Here is a 19,997-nt window from a genome sequence, read left to right on the forward strand (position 1 = left end):
GGTGTACGCAGTGAAAAAAGAAAAAAGACGAATCAGATGGCTATTTTAAATCTCAGCATCGACTTATCTTTTCCTTTCCTCTCCTCTCCTTTCCTTCCCTTTCCTTTAGCGGAATGAAACTTCTTTTTACATCGTAGTCAAATAACGGGTTCGTTCCTTGTCACGATACACCTCCACATCTTGCTCATCTGCACGCACGTACAGGCTCCAGCTTCGGATAAGGTTGGATGTAAGCATGGCATGACATGGGATACTAGTAGGTTTGGTTGGGTTTGTCGGTGGTAGCTTGATTATTACTTTGCTCGTAAATTGGAGCTTTCTTGGATTCGATTGGAATCCATAAAACTATTTCCCTTCCCCCTCCTCCTCACCTCTTTCCTTTTTTCCGTCATTGTACTTCCTTCCAGTGGTGTTGAATAAAATTCAAAGAAAGGTAACTTGAGTCTTGCCAGTGATTAATCAATATCATCACTATCACTCCTCACTCATTTTGTCCTCTCTTCACTCTCGACTCTCACATTCACCTAAAACTCAGCTCCCTTCACACACGTTGGGATTGCATAACGATACCAAAATTCACCAACAGGAAGCTTCCCACATCAGCCTCTCACCTTTGCATCTGTTCACATTAATCTCTTTATATAATTAATTCTTTCCGACTTCGCCCGTTATCTTTGCCATTGAATACTCACAGCCCTATTCATAGCCCAGTACCTTATCCGACTTCGGCCATCTGGGTATAATACTCTTTAGTATCTACAAAGTTCTTCTTCTTCTTCCTTTTGCAATTCGACCTCCTCTCACGCCAACAACCTTTCCCTTTCGATCTGTGAGCTTCTTTGCTAGCTACGACAATTTATCCTTCATCTTCTTGATGACCTTTCAGTCTCATCTGAAGACAACTATACCTCATTTGCTCCAGTAGAGTTTACAATTTTTTGACGGAGGTCAAGTGTATTCAAGATGGTTGTTGAATACAATGGTACAAATGCCGCTGGGGGTGATTCATTGACTGAGGACCTCAACATCTTTTATGATGTAAGTTTTGGTACACAAAACCCCTCAAATCAGACCTCGGAACTAACCAAGTGTAACAGGCTGGTGACATTGCTTGGATGATCACTTCCACTGCTTTGGTCTTGCTCATGATTCCTGGTGTCGGGTATGTACTTCCTATACATGCATGGCTGTACCATAGATACTAATCGTTCCATCTTCACAGTTTCTTCTATTCCGGTCTTGCTCGTAGAAAGTCTGCGTTGTCGTTGATTTGGCTCTCAATCATGGCTACCGCAGTAGTTTCTTTCCAATGGTTCTTCTGGGGTTACTCTCTCGCCTTCTCTCACAGCGCTGGAAAATATATCGGTGACTTGGAAAATAGTAAGTACAACGTCTTCTAGAACATGGTACAACAGTAAAGACTAACCACTCGATTCGAATAGTCGGCTTCAGAAATGTCCTCGCAGCACCATCTGTTGGTTCCACCAAAATTCCCGATCTCATGTTCGCCGTCTACCAGGGTATGTTCGCCGCCATCACTGTAGCGCTCGCAGTTGGTGCCGTCGCAGAACGTGGTCGCATGCTTCCAACCATTGTTTTCATGTTCGTTTGGTCAACCATCATCTACGATCCCATTGCTTGCTGGACCTGGAACGCCTCTGGATGGGTTTTCAAGATGGGTGGTCTCGACTTTGCTGGTGGAACTCCTGTGCATATTGCTTCGGGTTGTGCAGCTCTCGCATACAGTATCATGTTGGGCAAACGTCGTGGACATGGTACTCACGAATTGAACTACCGCCCACACAATGTTACACACATTGTCATTGGAACTGTTTTCCTATGGGTTGGATGGTTTGGTTTCAATGCTGGGTATGTTTGATCCAACTTTCTCTGCTGGACTCAACTTTGCTTCATGTTTTATTTCACATGACTTGAAGAACGACCAACTTTTTAGACGAAGAACTAACAATTGTATTCTTTAGTTCCGCTCTTGCAGCTAACATGCGTGCTGTTATGGCCGCAGTCGTTACCAACTTGGCCGCCTGTGTTGGTGGTATCACATGGTGTGTCCTCGATTACCGTCTTGAGCGCAAATGGTCCACTGTCGGTTTCTGCTCTGGTGTTATTGCTGGTCTCGTTGCTATCACTCCAGGATCTGGTTTCGTTCCTGCTTGGGCTTCCATCATCTATGGTGTTGTCGGAGCTGCCGGTGCTAATTATGCTACCAAGCTCAAGTTCGTCCTCGGTGTTGATGATGCTCTGGATATCTTCGCCGAACACGCCGTTGGTGGATTCATCGGAAACATTCTCACTGCTTTCTTTGCTGCTGATTACATAGCGCATCTTGATGGTTTCACCGAGATTCCAGGTGGATGGCTTAACCGACACTGGGTCCAACTCGGATACCAACTTGCCGATTCTATTTCCGGCGGTGTTTACTCTTTCGTTGGAACATGTATCATTCTCTTCATCATGAACCTCATCCCAGGTCTCTCCCTCCGCGCTACCGAAGAGGCCGAAATTCTCGGTATCGATGATGCTGAGATCGGTGAGTTCGCTTACGATTACGTTGAGCTTACTCGTGAGGTCTTGAACGATACATCCGAGACTGGAAGCAGATACTCAGGTCGCGATACTGCTACCACTCCTTCTCCTCACCACGAGAAGGAGGCTAGACATTCTGCTCAAGATATGGAAGCTTAAATTATCACCTTTGATAAGTAGCTCCAGTCTTTAGCCTTCTTTGTCTTTCGTCTTTTTAGATGCTCAGCGACTTCGCATAGATATGGTCTTGAACAATCATGATTCATGATCCGTAATTTTATTTTCCTTTCTGTTTACCTACTTCTTCGCCATGATATCAAGTTCAATGTTTATTTTTTTTTCCAACAAGAAAGCTAGCAACTCACTCGAGATACCACATTTTTTTTCTTTTCTTCAACGTTTTTCTTCGATGTATGAAACTGAGGTTTACTTACGGCATACATCTATACAGTGACTATACATGCAAACTTTGCGTGTAGTTTCTGACTTTTTGTATTTATTGACCATTGAATGGACGGTGAAAAAGTTGGTTACGGGAGGGAGGAGGTGAGGCTTTGTTCTCGCGGGGTGTTCTCTTTTTCTAATCTCGATTTGGATTCTGATTTGTATGTACCGTAGCACACAATGATGAGGAAATTGGGATCAAATGATATTGAATGATTTTTAATGAATTTTGAGATGTGTGTGTTTGTTTTTGAATATGTGGAGATGAAATGTTGAATTGAGTTGGTCATATCCGAAGATGATGGGAGGATAAATGGCGGAAGCGATAATACGAGGAAAATATGACGATGATGAAGAATTCGATAACATGATACAACTAACATACAAGCACAACACGATACTAAAACACAAAAGATAACAGTATTGGACCCTCTCTACCATAGACGTATATATGTATACAGATTTCATGACGAATAACCACCGTAATTTTAAACTCTCGACAATGGACCTGGAAATATTTTCTCTTACGCTATTTTTATTACGTGATGGAAATGGGAGTTCCGGGGATGAGGATCGGGGGGGGTGCTTTAGTGAGATGATGGGCTTTGAGATTGTGGGTGGGTGGATGGATGTGGATTTGGATGTGGATTTGGTAAGATTGGAGGGAAGGGGGAGGGGAGGAGAGAAAGAAGGAAGGAAGGAAGGAAGGAGAGAAAGAAATCCGGGGAAAGATGGGTATGGTGGGTAGTTTGTGTGGAAGGATGCTTTTAAGGATGGGGATAGGTGGTAGTTTATGGATGGATGATATCGAGTATTGAGTTGGGAATTGGGAATTGGGAATTGGGAATTGGGAATTGGACTTGATTGTATATCGAATAAGTAAATAGGTAGGTAGATAGATAGGTGAGTATATATATAGATGTGTAGATATATACATACTGTTGATTCGAGAGAACTACTAGGAGGTGAGTAGGTGTATGAATATTAAGTAGATACTTGGAAGTTGGGATGTGTGTTGGTGTTAGTGTTAGTGTTAGTGTTAGTGGTATTAGATTACCTATCATCTATCTTTTTGCTATATAAGTTGTAAGTCCTAGCGCTGGGGATTCCATAGAGATAGGTAGGTTAGAAGAGAAGAGCAGAGAATAGGATGGGATGGGATTGTGATCATGTCAACTCGGTGGGACATGTGATATGTGATGTATATAGTGTATGGCGTTGTATTGGAAAGATGAGAGGTGCTGGATAGGTAGGTGGGTAGGTACTTCGTCGGCAGATCAATTGCGAACTGGACATAATACAATCTGGTATATTGGCTAGGTAGGTGGGTAGGTAGGTCGACTAGGAAGGAAATCGAAGATATGTATATAAACTTGGTTTTGATACTCAAAATTCCTCAATCTAGATTCTAAAAGCGAATTTATTTATTTTTGAACAGCCTCTTTGGATCTTTGGTATATGCTATATATCTATGTTCTCCTCATCCTCCATTCTCGACTATCAACTCTCGAATTATCTAGCTAGTATGTATAGTATGTACTCAAGTAGTTGTTATATACCATCCCTGAAAGATGGTCATCTAGGTAATCGTTCAAACCCAATTACTATTTATCTACTGCCCATCTCTCTCTTACAACTTACACGAATCGCATGTATCGTACAACTTAAATCTCCTCCCAATCCCATATCTTTAAACAACTCTGTTCAGATCAAATACAAACAAGTATGTAACATTATATTATATATACACACATATATATATACCTAGTTTTCTTTGAAGGGCTGTAGGTAAAGGGGTTTATTATCTAATTTCGCAGCTCTCGAAGTATCATACCGTTTTGATTTCTTATTTGTAGCGATTGGATATATTATACGTCGAGTGTATGTGACATCGAGTGTATGTGACATCGAGTGTATGTGTACAAGGAAAACATGACGAGATAGAAAACTTTCTTTTCATTATCCATGAAATCAATACCTACTTGAAACCTCGATTCAATGCTAATAACAAACCATCTCACAGATTGGGATCATGAAATTGTGTTGATGTGACCAAGTAAATGATCATACACATACTAGGCTTATATCCAAAGACAAAGATACTAAAAGCCAATTGCAAGCGAAGAGACGCGATGAGATATGATAAATCCCTAGTACCCTGAAACATACATTCTATATTAATATACTCATAGCTATGACCATAAAATCGTACCTGCCACTTTGGCTCTTCACTCTTCACTCCTCACTTCTCACTCCTCGTGCCTTCCTCTTCCTCTTCCCCTTTCTCCTCAAATTGTCAACCTAACCACACAATACATCCACTTCACTCCACCTATCAATCTTCCTTCCCACCAAAAAAAATGAAGATATAAATCCAAACAAACCCCATCCCATGTCATAACCCGAGCCCCCCCAAAACCCCCAAAAAGGTTCCACCGCGTCCGATGTACATCCTTTGTCTCCAAACCCCTCAGTAGCCCCATCTCCTCATATAAATGTGCAGGTATGACGAATTGCCCATTGATCTATCCATACAAACCCCCAAACCCCACGCAACACAAGATACTCCACAGATACCTACCAGCGGGCCCCTCTAGTAGGTATCTGCGTCTCACGACAGTCTACTCCCCTTGGTTGCATAAATGTAAAAGTATGACGAATTGAACATTTATTGTGCCGCTGCGCCATGGACACAGGGCGGGGGGGAGGAGTTATGATGGCTTATGTATTAAAGATTGTGGGAGTGTGGGGAAGGGAAAGGGGGAGGTGGATGGAGACTTTCGAGTTGGGGAACTAGGAGATTTGAGTTTGTGGGGTGCTGGCTGGCTGAATTGTGAGAGAGATGATGGAATGTGGGAAATGAAATGGGGGATATGGTGTTTTGGAGAAAAAGAGATTGATAGTGATGGTTGAGAGGAAATGTATAGGATTGAATGAATTTTTCATGCATTTGAAGTTATCATCTATAGGTGACCTTTCTTCGGGGATATTACTTCGGATAGACCAAAACGAGATAGTCATGAGCCGAGCACTTCGAACCCAGTACTTTTGATTACCTAGGTACTATCTTTAATCTATTTCCACTCATGATCAGGTGTTTAAGAAGATATAGACATTTGAAAACATTTCTTATATGTGAGGAATACGTTGGCTCAGGCTTGCCTTTCCTACTTCATAAACATCCGTGTTTGAATCCAACGGCATTCTATGATTTCTCTCTGGTTACCACCTTTACGTAAAGGTAAAGGTTTAAACACGCGAGAAAAAAAATCCATATGAATGAGCTCCCGTTGGTACACTAAATGGTTCAGCAGTATCTGGTTTTTCATCATAGCCGACGGGGGATGTGAAAATGGAAAGAAGTTAAACAGAATATGTGAATGAAACTGATTTGCATATGTGAGATAGGTTATGAAATTAAGGTAGTTCCTTTCGTTCGTCCAATTTCCATCTTTGCTGTTCGAGCACCGAATTGTATCTAGTGATGTAAGTAATAGTCAGAAATATGGAATCGGTAGGTAAGACTCACAGCACGTTTTTTCTCAGTAGCAACTGATCTCATACCCAAATTATAAGCCAAGAGTCTTAACACTTTCTTACCGGGCTCTATATCTGGCGTCTCAGGGCCTCGTGATTCAGATGTAAACCCACATTTTTCCCATATAGGAGATTCGACAGCCCACTTCACTAAGTCTTCATCCAAATATGGGAACCGAGCTTCTCTTCCCCAATGTGATATCACACGATCATCTCGACCGAGATTGCGTTTACCAAGTCTATTCACATCTAATTCTAGTTCGTCTAAAAGAGCAGAGAAGCCATTCCGATTAAATGCGGTTGCATGACGTGTATACCCACCGAATAATTCATCGGCGCCGAGTCCAGAAAGAAGAACACGCGCAGGCGTCGTGTATAGGGTTTCCCCTGTATCAGTGGCTTGCGATGCTAAACCAACACCGCGAGATGCAAAGTATAGAGCAAAAGCTATCGATAGATCCATTTCGGTATTATGTGGATGTATCAAGTCTACAATTTTTGCTCTGTGCTTCATTGTTTCTGTATAAGGGATATTTATCTGCTTCGTGTCAATTCTTGAGAACCAATGTCGAGTTAAATTATTGACTCACTGCAACAAATCTCCATGTTCGGCCAGGACAAACAATTTGAAGCTCTTGATGAGCTTTCCTCCCCGTTTCTCTATCGGGACAGAGCTCATATGGAGAAGCTTTCTTATCCAGTACTTGAGTAGTATCCAGAGGCGGAGGGTTTGCCCCTTTCTTCAGCCGAGGTCCGGTTTCTGCAGCTTTAATGACACGAGGATTTTCAAATGCAACGTTGAGAAGATCAATCTCTTGATCTGATGGTAGTAAATCGTGTGCCAATCTTGCCAAGACTGTACAATCAAGTCCACCTGAGAATAAAATGGCAAGCCTGACATTGTGAGAGTGACCTATACTTGGAGGAGCGGGAATAGTCAAAACCCTAGGTTTCAGAGACTCACATAGATAATGTCGTAATGACATTACTGATGGGGAATCAAGGCCGAGTATATGACTTTCATCTTCAATAGTTTTGTTGAATTTACCAAGTGAAGGAGCCTGTAAATTTTGAGTTAGTACTGACTTTATTGGGACAGAATCATAGCTAAATGACAAAATAATTGAGCATTATAAGGAATACCCACCGACGAATCAATCTCTGGATTTTCCCAATCGAACTTTTGATATGGCAATAGCGATCTCGAAATATAATCATTCTGTGAATAAGACATTGGTGAAGGAAATTTGTTCTTATCAACACAGGAAAATTTGTAAATGCCATCTGCTTCAATTTCTTTCCAATCGCCCTTGGCAGGATCAGCTGTACTTGCAAACTCTATAGATCCAGCTGGCCCCAGATCTCCAGATTCATTATCAACATTGTAAAGGAGAGATCTGCGACCAAGGCGATCTCGGCCACAATATATAGAGCCGTGAAAACTATCCAAGAAGACAAATGCAAACGGTCCAGAAATACTTCGTAAACTCTTAACTATAGCAAGTGTCGCCTTTGATGTCGAGGTAGCTGTTGAAATAGCTTTTACAAGCATCTCATATATGACTTGGCCATCATTACCATTAACGAGCTCACCACCAACCTTCCATGCCTCACCATTCCAGCAAAGAATTGAGCCAGAGTTGGTAGCAGACGCGTCAACACCGGTTGAACCACCAAATGGCTGTGGAGTGATATGATCTCCCCTCAAAGCTAAGACCGTTGATAAAAAAGACAAGAAGTATTGTGTTCCATCACTTGAAGTATAATTTGACTGTGACAAACCTGTGTGATCAGGACCTCTGTCACAAAGAGAGTGTTTCAAAGCATGACTCGGAGTTTGCAATCCTCGCGTGGATATCGACGCGTAAATACCACACATCTGCGAACTTGTTATATTGGTAAATTCCTAATTGACCGAATCCATTTACTTCGTGGATAGAACAGATTACCTAGGTATCTTCAAAGTTGTGCTGTCGTTTGGTGTTTGATTCTATATTGGATATTGATATTGATAAGGTTCAAATTGACTTTTAAAATTTATTTTTTAAGTTCAACCTTGTGTTGCACTACGGATCGTCATTTTAGCGAATCGACCAGATTACTTCATTGTCGAGGGTTGAGGAAACTTAGCAACCAAGATAATTAATTATCTTGTCCAATAAGAAGAGAAATAATAGTTTTGGTGCCTGGCTCTCAATATCCTTCTCAAAATACTCGAGTACACTCTGCAAATCTACGAAACCTCTTCTCGAAGCTCTAAGATACCCTGGACCTTGAAGCTCGAATACCCCGCTAATCCTACAATTACACAAACGCCGATCAGAGGCGCTCGCGGATGTATGTCGTCTCCCACGCAGTTGGCAGAAGTTGTTCAGATCCCAGATGGACTATCACATGGGCTCTCATCGATGGTAAGCTCGAATGAAAAGCTTGACAATCACAATGCTGAGCCAGCCTCGCCAACCAGTAAAGACATGGAGGACCAGGATGTTGGCAAAGAGACACCGTTGGCAGACGGAAGCGAGCCAGCGGAAGTCAATTCTCATACGACACTGGACAATACTTTGGATTCACTGAAAGATAAGGGAAAGGGCAAAAGTACGGAAGGAAACACTGTGGACGAGCTACTAACCGCGACCAACGAAGAGCCCGTACCGCAAGACATGGAATCATCTACTGCGACTTTGAAACCCATTCAAACCCGACCCCCGAATATTTCTACACAAAACATGTCACTAGTTGATCAATCGTATCTGGATCCTACCCCAAAGACACCTGGCACCTCTCGGCCTCCTTCACGATCTGCCTCGATTGCAAGAACACATCATCTACATGCGGAAAGATTGGATAGATCACCTACGAGATCTGACGCAGGTTTCGACGAAAAAAACAGCGCAAGTGAAGACGAACGAGAAGGAGGGTCTAGGTCAGAAATACAAAGCATAATGGATCAATTCGGCGAGGACAGACAGGGCCCAGGGCATGAAGAAGTAATGTCTCCTCGTCTTGAGTTTGCTGGCCCGCTTCTTGGCAGTCCAGTACAACACCCACCTCGGAAATCGAGCCTGGAACCCTTAAATGCAAATATTCTAAGCCAGAGCATAAGCGATTTACAAATATCATCAGCTCCTTCATCAGGTCAACGAACGAGGAACGACTCTGACGTCGGTCCAGCTGTCCCACCGAAAGCAGACTCTATACGTAGCTTTGGTAAAATGCAGGACGATCGTTACTCCTCCACCGATACCCCATTATCACCCCCTCCTTTGCATCGGCCCCCACCTCCTGAGCCAGAACCTGAACCGGACCTACCTTTCGATTTTCATCGATTCTTGGAACAGCTGAGGCACAGAACAGCGGATCCCGTAGCAAAGTTCTTGCGGTCATTTTTACAGGAATTCGCAAAGAAGCAGTGGATGGTACATGAACAAGTTAAAATAATAGGCGATTTCTTGGCTTTCATCACCAACAAAATGGCCCAATGCGAGGTATGGCGTGAAGTTTCGGATGCAGAGTTTGATAATGCGCGTGAAGGCATGGAAAAATTAGTTATGAATAGGCTTTATACCCAAACATTCTCTCCGGCAATTCCTCCGCCCCAGCCTATCCCAGGTGCAAAGCCAAGAAGGCGGGGTGCTGATCGACCCATGGGTCCCGGTCGAAGAGGACAACATCAAGAAGATGTCGAGAGAGATGACATCCTTGCTCAGAAAGTCAGCATTTATGGTTGGGTAAAGGAAGAGCATTTAGATATACCACCAGTTGGCGACAGTGGAAAACGGTTTTTAATCTTGGCACAGCAAGGTAAGATTGGAATTCATGTAAGGTCAGATATTACTGCTAATCATGTCACTAGAAATCCTGAAGATCAAAACCTACAGAGCTCCACGGGACAAGATTATATGTGTTCTCAACTGTTGCAAAGTGATTTTTGGTAACCCCCTAAGCTGGTTATTTTACCGAACATTCTTACTAATTTCAATCAGGGCTACTTAAACATTCAAAAACAGATTCATCGGCAGATTCTTTCATGCCTCTCCTAATCTACGTTGTCCTTCGAGCAAACCCTGAGCATCTTGTATCCAACGTTCAATATATTCTTAGGTTTAGAAATCAAGAAAAGCTAGGCGGGGAAGCGGGATATTATCTTTCATCTTTGGTTAGTCACTTCAAGTATATCTGCGCATTACAACATTAACTCGTTTGAAGATGGGCGCTGTCCAGTTTATCGAAAATCTGGACCGAACAACTCTCACAATTAGCGATGAAGACTTTGAACGAAATGTTGAAGCCGCTGTATCCGCCATTGCTGAAAAGCATCAAGCTGAAGTTGCTTTAAGCCCCGTCCAACACACTCCGCCAACACAGCTTTCTGAAAAATCCGCTCTTAGCCGTCCCGAGGTAACTCCCCGACATTCTATGGAAGGCGAGTCGTCAGCCCCCAGAAAATCAACCTCATCGAGCGAGTATGAAGCTGGGGATAGTGTAGACGAGAAAGCTGCCATGAGCGGTCTGCTCCGTACTATTCAGAAACCACTTTCCTCCATAGGAAGAATGTTCTCGGATGACCCTTCCCCTCCAGCTTACAGTGGACCCGCAAGGACCCCTAATCCGGGGAGTACACCGCGAATGACACCATCGCCACGAGTTAGCATGGATGGACCCCAGCCCCCACATCGGAGGCCTAGTGAACGTGAATTAAACGTTAGGAATAGGATGACAGCCGAAGATGCAGCTGCAAGACAAGCAAGTGCCGAGGCTGCAGAGGCACATCGCCTTCAGCGCGCAGAGCACGAGAATGTTGTAGAGACTCTTGCAGGAATGTTTCCAGATTTAGACAGGGAGATTATTAGTGATGTGGTTACTCAAAAAGAGGGAAGGTGAGGATTAGCCCCTTCAAGAAAACTCCCTTAAAAGTTTACATACTAATTGTTAATCTAGGGTTGGTCTGGCAGTCGATGCATGTCTTGCCCTCAGTTCTTGAACAACAAGACACGAAAGCAGTTTATTATCATATTATCACGTTTAATATTCACAGGTTTTATGCATTCAGCGGGTGGAATCATAGCGTTGCGTGGTCGCATTGGCGTTTTCCTCGTGTTGAATCTTCTGGTATATCCCTAGCGCATTTCGGCTTCAGAAGATCAGTAGCGAGAACGAAAGTAGAAGGAAGATACGAGGTGGTGTTTTATATAGTCGTAATTACTTTGTCCGAAATAATGAAAGATGATTATGACAGCCTGGCCGTACTTTCATATTGAATATACTTCAGATGGAGATCAAAGAACCGTATATACCATCTGAAAGATGGACATATATTTCATAGCGTGCAAAAATCTCGGTTGAAATTGCTTGTGCTATCAACCAAATTTTGTCTCGGGAGGTATTTTGGTATTACCATGATTTATTCATTTCCAATATAACTGAGGATATATCTTAATCATGGCCAAGAAGAAGAATAAGAGCCAAAATAATGGCGATTCCCCAGAAATCCAGGTTCCCGCGGCTTCTACGCCATTACCAGCATCAACTACATCAACGAAGACGAAAACAAAAGATACCAAGTCGACGCAGCAACCCTCAACATCTGCACTTATTATTTGTCGCAACAAGTATGTGAATTGTTTACAATATCAATCCCCTATTACACAATTATGCGCAGATGTCATGGCTGTTTTGCGGATGCCATGCCTGATCTTATGAGGCGAAATTGTGCATCATCAATTTTTTTCCAATTTCCCTCAATGCGCGTCCCGCATTTATATTAAACTCATCCGACTAACACTTTCCTCGCAGACATTGGCGTTATATCTCTTCCTTCCATGGACCATGGCTACAATTGCCCCCCGAAGTTCTAGAAGCTCTCGCGAACAACAATTATGCCCTTCCTCGGCCCCGACCGATTGACCCCGCGGTCTTCTTCGATATTCTTAAAATCCGACAGCTTGTTGACGATGCCACGAATCTCGCAGTGCGCGCCGCCAGTGGTGTAACATCTTCTTCTCTCTCGAACTCTTTGAATGCTGGAAATGGCTTATTAGGGAAAGGGGGGACGGCGCTGGGCCTGGGGATTGGGGGAGGAGGGGGGAATGCGAAATTGAGTAAAGAACGAAAACATCGGATGCGAGAACAGGCTACACAAAAGCTATCCAAGGCATATCATCTGGATGAGATCGCATGTAGTGTCGCGACGATGCAGTCTGCATCTACGCTGGAGGATGTGGCTCAGCTTGTCCTACAGAGAAATCCCAATGATTCGGATGCCAAATACGTTCACTTTTTTCACGAGAAGATTCCTTCGCGGCAGCTGGCAGAATGTACAAGTTTAACACCATTGGATGAAGTAGTAGCAGACAGGCCGAGTGAAGGCGAAATATTAAGGACCCGCGCCGTTACAAAGATATTCAAGGAGGATTTTGTGGGAGCGACGCAAGATCTTACTTCTGCTTTATCAGTCTGTAGATATTATCAAAATCAACATAAGGCAGGCCGACAGCAAATACAGCTAGCAAGGGAAGCCGCTGCCGAAGCCCAGCGAAACAACGGTGGAAGATGGAGAGACGAGTTTAAGTTAGATGAAGAGGACCACCCGAGTAGTCTTGAGACCCAACTTCTGTTTCACCGTGCTGGTGTTTACTTAACTATTGCATGCCAACACGTTAATGCTGCTCTGCCACCTTCGTCCCACCATCACGGTGACTTATTTACATTCGAGGCTGTAGACAAGGCCATGAATAGTCCCTGGCCCACCAACGGAGCGGCAAGTAATGAGGACACAAGTAATGGAGAGAAAATTAATGGAAAGACCAATGGTGCGAACGGCACGTCAAATGAAGAGCCCCAGCTATCCGCAGCTGACAAAGAAGCACATCGAAAACGCCTGGAGGCACGGAAAGTTGTGAAGACAAATGCAAAGAGGGCTTTAAGAGATTATGTAGCATATCTATCGCACCTGGACTACACCCCTGGTCTTCCAGCTGAGATCACAGAAGAATTTGTTCGCAAGGTGAACTTAGCTGCGAATGGTTACAAAATTCCTCGACCACCCCAGAGCAAGCATATTAAGCGGGGCCTTGATTTGGAAAGCAACGCGTCATTGAGTAATGGCCAATTGTCTGATGCGCTCGTTCCTCATAATGGCCATAACGGAAGAAGTCGTCCTCAATCTAGCACTTCTCGACCCCCCGATTTGCCTTCTCTACCTCCGCCCAAGGTCTACCAAATTTCATCTCTATTCTCCTCCACTCCACCAGCCGATCTTCCTCCCTACCCAGAAACAGCCACAGCTTTAACGACTAAGCAACAGCTTCGCGCATCCCAATCTGAGGCAGCCCAGCACATACTCGCCCAGGCCGATTGCCACGAAGCCCTTACCTATCACCCCCTTTTAACTGATGCCCTCCATTCCCTTTTACTTTGTCACTGTCTCGTGCAGACCTCCGCCCGTGAGCTCCAGCGCCACGCCCACATGGTTGCGCGACTTGCTCGTGTTTGCGACGGCTACCCTATTTTCCAAGCCTCGAGATCGCCGTCTCGCGCCGACTGGATTGAAGTGATTCGCCGCAATGACAATTGGATTTCTCTCGCCGCATCATGGGAAACTCTTTGCGCACCCGCGCCACTACCAGGTCAAAGTCCGACCAACCAACAAAAAGAGACAGCCGCGGAAAAGAAAGAGAGATTAAAGCAGCAAGCTATCATGGAAGCACTTGAAGATGATCGTGTCCATGATGAAGCTAGTTTTCATGCGGCAGTTGCGGCTAGACAGAGAAGACAGGAAGAGGAAGCTAGGAAGGCCGAGGGAAGAGAAATGCCTAAGAGATGGGCGCAGGAAGATGGAAAAGAGTATCCTATCAGTACTGATAGGGCTCAAGCGATTGTTAGATGGATCCGGGAAGCCCCTCCTGGGGGCGATGGTACTGGGCTAAAGAAGAAGAAAAGAGGTGTCAGGGGAAAGGGGAAGAGTAGTGTGAGTAGCCTTAACGGGTCAGGAGGCGCTACTCAAAACCCAAAGCCTTATAGGGAGGGAGAAGGCAACGAAGAGTTCGAGAGGATTGAGGAGGAAGTCGACTGATTGCCTGTCTCAGCGCACCAGATACCAATTTGATACACAATTTTGGACATGCGGCAAATCATTATGAAATGAGGCAGTCAAAAACAAACAATTACGTGTATATATATTTGCGATTAGCGTGTCGTCTAAGAGAAGTGACAACTCTTACTTTAGCGTATCATGAGTTTAGAATGCATCAATCAAGTCATCAAGCGGTAGAAATAATATTACAGCCATCGATTCCATACATATCATTCTACTTCTAAAATGAAAGCAGGGGTGAATAGAAGAAGCGATCTACATTGCATGTCACGGTCGCCCTTCACTCAAGATCAATCTTGTCCATTATCCGTTGAAGCCTATAGTCTCGTCTTTCCCTGTTATAAAACCAAGGTATCGTGCGTCTAGATTGACGTCGTATCATGGCGAAAGTAATGTTGAGCCTGTAGATCACGTCGGTGCCTGGCTTAGTGCGGGGTTTCTTGTCATCTTTATGTTTTTGCATCGGTGTTCATGCCCAGGTGATATTGTAAGCAGGAGAGGTGAGGAGTTCTATAAAAGGTGGTTTGCGCTTGTTTTACTTTGAGATAGTGTATGAGTTTGTTTTTGATTGTGTTGATATTAAGATTTCAGATCACCGGGAGTATTGGAGTATTGCAACAGAATCAGCAGTAACTTCAGGAAAAATGGCAGGAAACGTCGATCCTGATGATCCGAGGAAACTGACAGATTTTAAATTATTATCTTTCGATGTACATTCCACGTTAATCGACGAGAAAGGTGCGTTTCTTACTTCTCTCATTACCTCTTTCGCCATCACAGCAATGAAACATATCCGTAAGCACCAACTCCCCCTTCCCTCCAAACCCCCTCCTCTCCCGACTCCCTTCACCCCTCGCACCCAACTCTCTCACTTCCCACGCCTCCACCCTCCAATCCTTCCAAACCCACGAACACCACCTCCAAAAAACCCACCCTACACTCCCCTACCCCTCCATCCTTTATCTTGCCTACCTATCCTTTGCACAATCTCTATCCATCACCCCTCCCCCCTCCCCCTCGACTCTCGAATCCGAAGCCCACGAATTCTCGCAAAACATTCCAAACTGGCCCGCGTTTCCGGATACCGTTTCAGCGCTACAGAAAATGCATAAATATTATAAACTTGTGATTTTGTCAAATCTTAATGAAGAGTCTATAGAAAGCACATAGAAAGAACGATTTGGAATAATATGGATGTAGGATGGGATGCGGTGTATACGGCTCAGAGAATCGGGAGTTATAAGCCCGATTTGAGAAATTTTGAGTTTTTGATTGAGCATATGGGACAGGATCTGGGGGTGAAAAAGGAGGAGGTTTTGCATACGGCGCAGAGTGAGTTTTCTATTCTTACTATCTTAGAGGGTGGGTTGCTTGAAGAGATTTGGAGAATATGTAAATGGGATGAACACTACTGATGATATTAATCTAGGTTTGCGAGCCGATCATGTGCCTGCGAAGAAAATGAATATGACTGGAGTTTGGATCGATAGGGAAAATGAAGGTCAGGATTATGAAAAGTTGAAGGATGAAGTCGCTTATACATGGAAGTTCAGCACTTTAGGGGAGATGGCCGATGCAGTAGAAGAGGCATTCGAAGCCCAGGAAAAAAAGGTATAGATGCCAACAAACAGCAGTAGTATGCAAGCATAATATCTGGGTCTCTAAATACGTTCCATGAGTAACAACGTAGTACACTTTGTGACTTGAAGATTTGAATGATAGATATATATGCAAAGAACCCAATGACACGTGAAGTCGATCCCTCCTGTAAAACCCAACACTCAACACCTAACACCGAGTAATGATTTCGTAGCTCGTTCGCTCATCTCGACATGGATATCAAATAAAATGAAAAATCGCGACAAAACATTCAAGCCCTGCGGCTCTGCGGGGAGTGTGGCTATGATACAGACATTGTTTTCTACACTGCTACTTATGATCGAAACTCAACCGCAAAGGTTATTCATCAACTAGCTCATTGTTCATATTTGATGGGGAGCTCATACTGTGGGACGTGATTCATAAAGTTGTTGATCTCCGTTATCCCTTCAGTTTCTAAGCTGTGCATCAATTCTGTCTGTTGCTCTTGACTTAAACTACCTGTTCTCAGTTCTGCTTCGAAGTTGTCCTGTGAGAACAAATGAGGTGGAAAGTTGTAGTATTCAGGTTGCGAAAAATAAGGCATATTAGTTACTAACGAATGCTGCATCGGTGGTAGTGGCGCTTGAGGCGGTATTTGGTGCTGCTGTGTGTTTGAGATAGGACCCCAAGGTATAGGATAAGATTGCGGTTGCTGTGGTTGTGTAAATTCTGGTGGAAAGTAGCTAAACCTACGATCGGATTGCCCACTAGAGGGACTTACAAAGATTGAATTGGACCGGAAGGACGGTTGCAGCGGAGGTAAGGGATGGCTGTAGTCATATGGAGGTATTTGCTCTGGCATTTGGTTGAAGACGTATCCGAATTGTGGGGGGGATTGATACGCATTGTTAAGCTGCGCATTGTGTTGCGAGTGAGGAAGTGAGGTTGGTGTTGCGCTGGAGTGTTCGGATGCAGACGGCGAGTTTGCGTCGGTCAGCGACGGGGAAGTGGCAGAAAAGGATGAAAGCGAATTATCGCCAAGTTCATAACTTTTGAGGCATGCTTTGGTGAGAGTCATGTAAAGTTCTGATGTTGCTTGAGTTCCTGGCCACCGTTCGCGAGAACGTGCAACGATGTCTAAAGCTAGAGAAATATGTTCTTCAAGTTCTTCCTTCGGGTGAAGAGCACGAACTTCAGAATACGAAATAGACCATAGTACTGTATTTATGGCCATAAATAGCGATAGGAGAAATGGCCATGTCAAGTCTATCATGGCAGTTTTTATTTGCTCGCTTTGCGTCCTGATATTACTTGAAGCAGCATCATAACACATTATCGCGGAACGATAGGACGGCTGGGGAACTTGAGGTGAAGGACGAAACAAGAAAATTATCATTGTATTGTACCTCCCGTTAAACCTAAAAAAGTATATTAGTACAACCATGTTTTGAGGAGATTAACTTTCGAATGGGTCAAGCCGAATTGCGTTTAAGTATAGTTGAGTATGAAGTGTTACCTACCAGGTTTTACTCCATGCGGGCTTTTCAGGAGAGGCCTCGAGCCAATCTCCCAGTTTCTGAAGCATCTGGGCATACCAAGGATGCTCCTCATTCTTCGGCTCATTTCTTTTTCGCAAATAAAGCGTTCTCCGGATCTCTGCTTGCAACAGTCTCATTCGAAAGAAGTGGATGGCTAACCGCTTCTTATCTGACATGGGACCAGGAAGGATACCATCAGCAGTTATGTACTCATCATCTACTGTTTGAAAAAACTGTATGTTCAAATGGTCTCTCCCAATTGCGAAAGCATTCGGTCTGCCCATTGACTGCGCTAAACCAAGCTCCATAGATAAAACAATCCAAACAAGCCTTCGCCGCATGTCGAGCTGTAAAGGATCAACTATACCAATAGATACTCCTTGAGTAATGGTCTTCTCTTCCGCTAGACCTAACTGTTGACACAGTCTCGTAGCAAGTCCAACAATATAGTATATAGCAGTGCGAGTGGGGGTGAGCATAGAATATTGAGCGATCAGAACAAGACACTGTAGCGTCTTGATGTCTTTCGCTCTTATAACATCTTCAATGTACCCCATAGCAGCCAAATAATAGCTATCAGCAAGGCCTGCATACTGCATGTCCAGCTTTTGCATGCTTATAGCTAGAACCATGCGAAGGACGAAATTCTTGTATGGATCGTTATCTCCATCATAAACTTCTTGAAGATTCTTGGCGAACGTAGGCTCGTGTAAAGTAGGGAGCATATACTGGGCTGTGTTGTGGTTAGCGAAAATTAGAGGAGTTCAACGTCACAATGCGGATGAGGGTATAAGCCAAAATTGAGCTCACAATCAGCAATAAGTGATAAGGCTTGTTCGCCAAAGCATAGTTAGCAGCTTGAAAAGACACGCATGTTCTTGAGACTTCACTCAGTTCACTTTTATCCTTCAAATTTACCATTGGTATCACGAAAAACACAAATGCTATGAAGCAATTCACTACTCGACAAAACAAAAAGATCGAAAGAAAATCATTGACTGACCTTTCTGATTAAATACCTCCACCAATTTATCGGTCACTAAGCGACTTGGTAATGTTGGCGCCGGCACAGCAGATATCATAGGATAAGATTTCTTTCGTTCCGAGGCTATATCTGGCGACTGTGCAGGACTTCGACGTTGCCGCACTTCAGGGACGAGCTCCCGTATACTCCTGGTATCTGTGTATTTCTTTGCCTCCTCCATCACTATCCGAGTCATTGCAATGCCACTTGAAGGCCCCAAGTATCGTGGCGTCTCATCATCATCGTTAAGTCGGATCAAGCCTCCAGGGCGTACAATATCTTCCGAGTCTGGAGGATTTCCCTCTTCTTCAACCAATTGGCTAAGTTCCATCTCAAGTGCCCGAACTTTTTCTTGCAATTTTATCACATATGTCCTAGAGATTTTCTTGCCTTTCGTTGTATCGAAGTACTCACATACTGCCCCCGCACGCTCGCAAGGCAAGCATCGTGGTAAATTGGGATCACACCTTGTTTTCCTCTGGAGAATAACAGAAACATCATCAGTATTTCTATACTATAAATTGGTAGATTGGCTAGTGTATTACAAACCTGGCGGCATCTGCAGCAGGCAGTCAAGGTATGTGCGATCCTCGGCGAACTATCCTCGCTCTCATGCGAGCTTTCTCTTGCGTGAAGGGACTTTGCATCGCGAGCTCTATTGACAGAGCCTAAGGCTTGTCTGAAGAGGTCTGCTGTGTCCATCGACAAAGTGATAATGTTAGATAAGAAGGTTGGTGTTGTCGTTGTAGCCCCAAACTTTTGTAAGGCTTATCATCATCGTTGGGGTGGGTTATGTTATCGTTGAGAGATCGTCACCAGAATTAAAGTTGTACTGAACTAGGTGCGCTATCCTCAGATAAATAATCAAAACTCCAAAAACACCTGACGTTGTTTTAGTCAAAGAAATTTATATTCGGAGCCATGCGAAGAAGTTGTGGCAAAGAACAATGGTCGTTACAGAGGCATCGTAACAAGTGGAAATCTTGACCGTTGGGAATTTAGGATGGATCGCAATATTGTATGGGTAAAATCTGGGAGGGGGCAATTAGGATTAGGGATTAGGGATTAGGAATTAGGAATGAAGGAAGCCATCCGAGTCAAACGACTTTTGAGAAATATCCCCGCGATCAAAATGTGGTCCTGTGGAGCAGGGGAATTCATCCTAGTACGCCCTCTACTTCCTAGGTCAGATTTGTCGATACCACGGGGTTGCAAGAATGTTGATCTATCATAC

At 43.9% G+C, this 19,997-nt stretch overlaps 6 protein-coding genes across 6 annotated transcripts; 4 read left to right on the forward strand and 2 right to left on the reverse strand.

Annotated features, from left to right (window-relative positions):
• Nucleotides 1-963: 963 nt before the first annotated feature.
• Nucleotides 964-2,703, forward strand: EAF01_001777 (uncharacterized protein; the record flags this gene model as incomplete). Its single annotated transcript, XM_038910027.1, has 5 exons — nucleotides 964-1,038; nucleotides 1,098-1,162; nucleotides 1,223-1,380; nucleotides 1,443-1,869; nucleotides 1,983-2,703. The coding sequence occupies 5 exons, from the start codon at nucleotides 964-966 to the stop codon at nucleotides 2,701-2,703; spliced, it is 1,446 nt and encodes a 481-aa protein (XP_038774839.1).
• Nucleotides 2,704-6,397: 3,694 nt separating this feature from the next.
• Nucleotides 6,398-8,404, reverse strand: EAF01_001778 (uncharacterized protein; the record flags this gene model as incomplete). Its single annotated transcript, XM_038910028.1, has 4 exons — nucleotides 6,398-6,466; nucleotides 6,518-7,063; nucleotides 7,116-7,586; nucleotides 7,673-8,404. The coding sequence occupies 4 exons, from the start codon at nucleotides 8,402-8,404 to the stop codon at nucleotides 6,398-6,400; spliced, it is 1,818 nt and encodes a 605-aa protein (XP_038774840.1).
• A 460-nt stretch (nucleotides 8,405-8,864) lies between these two features.
• On the forward strand, nucleotides 8,865-11,509 carry EAF01_001779 (uncharacterized protein; the record flags this gene model as incomplete). The annotated part of the gene is made up of 5 exons (XM_038910029.1): nucleotides 8,865-10,329; nucleotides 10,382-10,459; nucleotides 10,512-10,684; nucleotides 10,735-11,405; nucleotides 11,467-11,509. The coding sequence occupies 5 exons, from the start codon at nucleotides 8,865-8,867 to the stop codon at nucleotides 11,507-11,509; spliced, it is 2,430 nt and encodes an 809-aa protein (XP_038774841.1).
• Nucleotides 11,510-11,967: 458 nt separating this feature from the next.
• Nucleotides 11,968-14,599, forward strand: EAF01_001780 (uncharacterized protein; the record flags this gene model as incomplete). Its single annotated transcript, XM_038910030.1, has 2 exons — nucleotides 11,968-12,137; nucleotides 12,322-14,599. The coding sequence occupies 2 exons, from the start codon at nucleotides 11,968-11,970 to the stop codon at nucleotides 14,597-14,599; spliced, it is 2,448 nt and encodes an 815-aa protein (XP_038774842.1).
• A 1,211-nt stretch (nucleotides 14,600-15,810) lies between these two features.
• On the forward strand, nucleotides 15,811-16,237 carry EAF01_001781 (uncharacterized protein; the record flags this gene model as incomplete). The annotated part of the gene is made up of 2 exons (XM_038910031.1): nucleotides 15,811-15,952; nucleotides 16,050-16,237. The coding sequence occupies 2 exons, from the start codon at nucleotides 15,811-15,813 to the stop codon at nucleotides 16,235-16,237; spliced, it is 330 nt and encodes a 109-aa protein (XP_038774843.1).
• Nucleotides 16,238-16,595: 358 nt separating this feature from the next.
• On the reverse strand, nucleotides 16,596-19,465 carry EAF01_001782 (uncharacterized protein; the record flags this gene model as incomplete). The annotated part of the gene is made up of 5 exons (XM_038910032.1): nucleotides 16,596-17,619; nucleotides 17,722-18,472; nucleotides 18,550-18,570; nucleotides 18,743-19,241; nucleotides 19,313-19,465. 5 exons carry the CDS (start codon nucleotides 19,463-19,465, stop codon nucleotides 16,596-16,598), a joined length of 2,448 nt encoding a protein of 815 aa, XP_038774844.1.
• Between the last annotated feature and the right edge of the window lie 532 nt (nucleotides 19,466-19,997).

Source organism: Botrytis porri (genome assembly GCF_014898465.1).
Source record: "Botrytis porri strain MUCL 3234 chromosome Unknown BPOR_002, whole genome shotgun sequence".
Lineage (NCBI taxonomy): Eukaryota > Fungi > Ascomycota > Leotiomycetes > Helotiales > Sclerotiniaceae > Botrytis > Botrytis porri.